At 52.8% G+C, this 2,835-nt stretch overlaps 1 protein-coding gene across 1 annotated transcript in view; it reads right to left on the reverse strand.

Moving 5' to 3' along the window:
• The window catches only part of LOC104469763 (ectonucleoside triphosphate diphosphohydrolase 2-like), an 11,267-nt gene extending 10,159 nt beyond the window's left edge, over positions 1–1,108 (reverse strand). Inside the window, exon 1 of the mRNA XM_010084404.1 lies at positions 995–1,108. Coding sequence (XP_010082706.1) covers positions 995–1,108 — 114 coding nt within the window. The remainder of the gene's footprint in view (positions 1–994) is intronic.
• Between the last annotated feature and the right edge of the window lie 1,727 nt (positions 1,109–2,835).

The following is a 2,835-nucleotide window of genomic DNA, read 5'->3' on the forward strand; positions in this document are numbered from 1 at the left end:
ACCCCCCTGCCTGAGCCTGCTGGCATCCTCCCCCATGAGTGACAGCTCATATTTCTCACAGGAACATGTTGGCTGCCGCAGAAGAGGAAGAAATGAATTATATTGGCGGAGAAACCTGGATTTTTTTCCTCCTTCACAAAACAAGAGGCTGCTGCAGGAGTGCAAGGGAGGAGAAGGGATCACCGCATTTCTGCCCCAGCTCAAACCAGGGAAGGACAGGGCGTGGAGCAATGAGGGGTTTTTAAGTCCAATTCTGTTTCTGAGAGGACTGTAGAGGAGGGGTAGTGTCTCCAAATTTACAGGTTAACCCACTTCTGCTTGAGTAAACCGTAGCGTGCCACTGATCTCACCTCAGCTAAGATGCTTCAAGAGACAGAGTGGATGGGCATTGACCCCCCCCCACTCGCTGGGCAGATCTGACCCTGCTGCGCAGAGCATGTTGGCTCTTCAGTTAAAATCAAGGGAGGACAGAAGAGGAGAAGGCATACAAGAATTTTTTTTTTTTTTTTTTTTTTTCTCTAATGAGATTCTTGTCTCATGATTCATCCTGCACAATCCAGTTCCAAATTAATGCTTTTTATGTTCAAATATTTTCCTATGTAAGTGGGGTTGCCTCCACAGGCCGGCTGCCTCTCCGCCTCCGGTGAGCATCGCTGCTGGACCACATCCCGCCTGTGTTTCCCTGACCGGCCAAGGAGATTGCCTTGTCTCAGTTTGAAAAGCTGCAGCCTGTTGAGGGATGCAAACCCGTCCTCCCGGTCTTATTCTGGTCTCCCCTCCTCGGTTTGTTTTTTTGGGCTAGTAACTAAGTCAGTAGCACAATGAATGCAAAAAGCAGCAAAACACCCCAGGTTTTAGTTTAAATGCCTGGCTTGCACAAGGAAACGGGCAGGTTCTCCTTAAGAAGCAGCCCCACGGATGAGGAGAAGGTCCTCTGCTCGTTGCCCCTCTTGACCCCTGGCTTGGCACCCCTCAGGCAGGCAGACACACTTACCTTGGTCCTGAGAGGCGTGATGGGCACATCTTTGGTGGAGACGCAAAGGAGCACGATGCCCGTCAGTCCCGCGAGGATCACCAGCCAGGGGGGAAGGAGTTCACGCCAAGACATGAAGCGCTTTGTCCTTTTGCAAAGAGTCAAAAAGAGGAAGCAGTGGAGCAGCAAACTGACAGCGGCTGCTTTTTACAACCTTTAAGAAGAGAAGAAAGGCGGGGCTGGGGCTAGGCGCTGACTTCAGCCCGACAGGGACCACAAGGAGCACGTGGGCCAAGCTGTGATGCATCAGGCGGTTCTCCCTTCCATCGCTCCGCACCGTAAATAAAACGACGGCTTTGTGCCCCTTCCAGTGGGAGCTTTGTAAAAGCATCGGCGCAACCTCGAAACTGCCCCAGGCAACGGGGGTTGAGGTAAACAGAAATGTGGGGTGAACTCAGCTGTGTAATAAGCAGAAAGCAGGCACAGCTCATCCCTTTGGTATTCTGCACCTGGCAATGCGAGCTGCCAAAATTAGAAGTGGGGAAACTCCTTCTTATTGGGTTTACGTGATATCTGGGGTGCATCCATGCAAGCATGTGTCCATTGGGTTGGGGCACAGCCCGGCACTCTGTCCACATCCTTCAGACTGCTCCTGTCTCCTCGTTCACTCGTGGGTGGCACCTGGGGCAGGAGAACATTGCGTGGTTGGGTTTCCACCCGCAGGAGACTCTGGCTGGTTTGGTCTTTGCTGGAGGGCAACAGCAGGGGCTGCTTGGGTCTTTTGCCCCCAGAAGGCCAGAGTCAGTGTAGGTGCCTGGATTCCCCTTTCCGACAGCCTCCCCATGAGAGATAGCCAGCCCCCAGACTTTACAAAGCTTTCAGCTTTCCAGTGCCACAAAGACACATCCCCAAAAACAGAATTTCTGAAGAGAAATGTGTTAGTCCCAGGAGAAGTGCTGCTTCCAGGCTGTCCCCATCTGTTTCCCAGGGGCTGGGTCTAGGAATAAGAGTTCAGCTCCTTTGAAGAAATGGTTTTGTTTGTGCTCACTGGACCATTTTGGCCTCTGTCTGCAGAACTGAAGGTGTGACACCTTCTTGGTCTTGCAAGGGTGTCTGGAGATGCCTGTCTCCATCTTAGAGTTGTTTGAAGCAAAGTGCCAGAAATGCCCCATCTTCCTGCAGGGTTTAGACTCCAGTTCGGAGTTTGCTGGTCAGCAACTAGAATGCATCTACAGATGTCCTCTAGTGACAGGACAAGGGGCAACAGTTTTAAGCTGAAAGAGGGGAGATTTAGATGAGATCTGAGGAAGAAATGTTTTCCTGTGCGGGGGGTGAGGCAGTGGCCCAGGGTGCCCAGAGAAGCTGTGGATGCCCCATCCCTGGAGGGGTTCAAGGCCAGGCTGGATGAGGCTTTGGGCAACCTGGGCTGGTGGGAGGTGTCCCTGCCCATGGCAGGGGGTGGCACTGGATGGGCTTTAAGGTCCCTTCCAACCCAGACCATCCTGGGATTCTTTTGCTTGCACTTGGGCTGACAATGCTCTGCTTTGCAATAGGGACACAGATTAAGTCCGCAGAGTGCTGACAGTGCTCCTCGCCCCTGCTCTCAGGTCTGCTCAGGAGGACAGGCAGGCTTCCCTGCGTGTCGCTTGTCAGGGTTTGTGCAGCAGTTCAGCTAGCAAAGCTGTAGTGCCACTAACAAAAGCAATGCCCCGGGCATTCTCCTGTCTCAGGGAAATGCTGCAGGTGGGATGCGTGGAGCGGCTGCTTGCACCAGGGTGGTTGGCTGATTGCTCGTGCCTATGGGCTGGTCATGGTAGTTCATAGCAATATCGTGATATATCATCAGCACCTGAGGATATCCA

This window comes from Pterocles gutturalis, unplaced genomic scaffold, assembly GCF_000699245.1.
Source record: "Pterocles gutturalis isolate BGI_N339 unplaced genomic scaffold, ASM69924v1 scaffold47310, whole genome shotgun sequence".
Lineage (NCBI taxonomy): Eukaryota > Metazoa > Chordata > Aves > Pterocliformes > Pteroclidae > Pterocles > Pterocles gutturalis.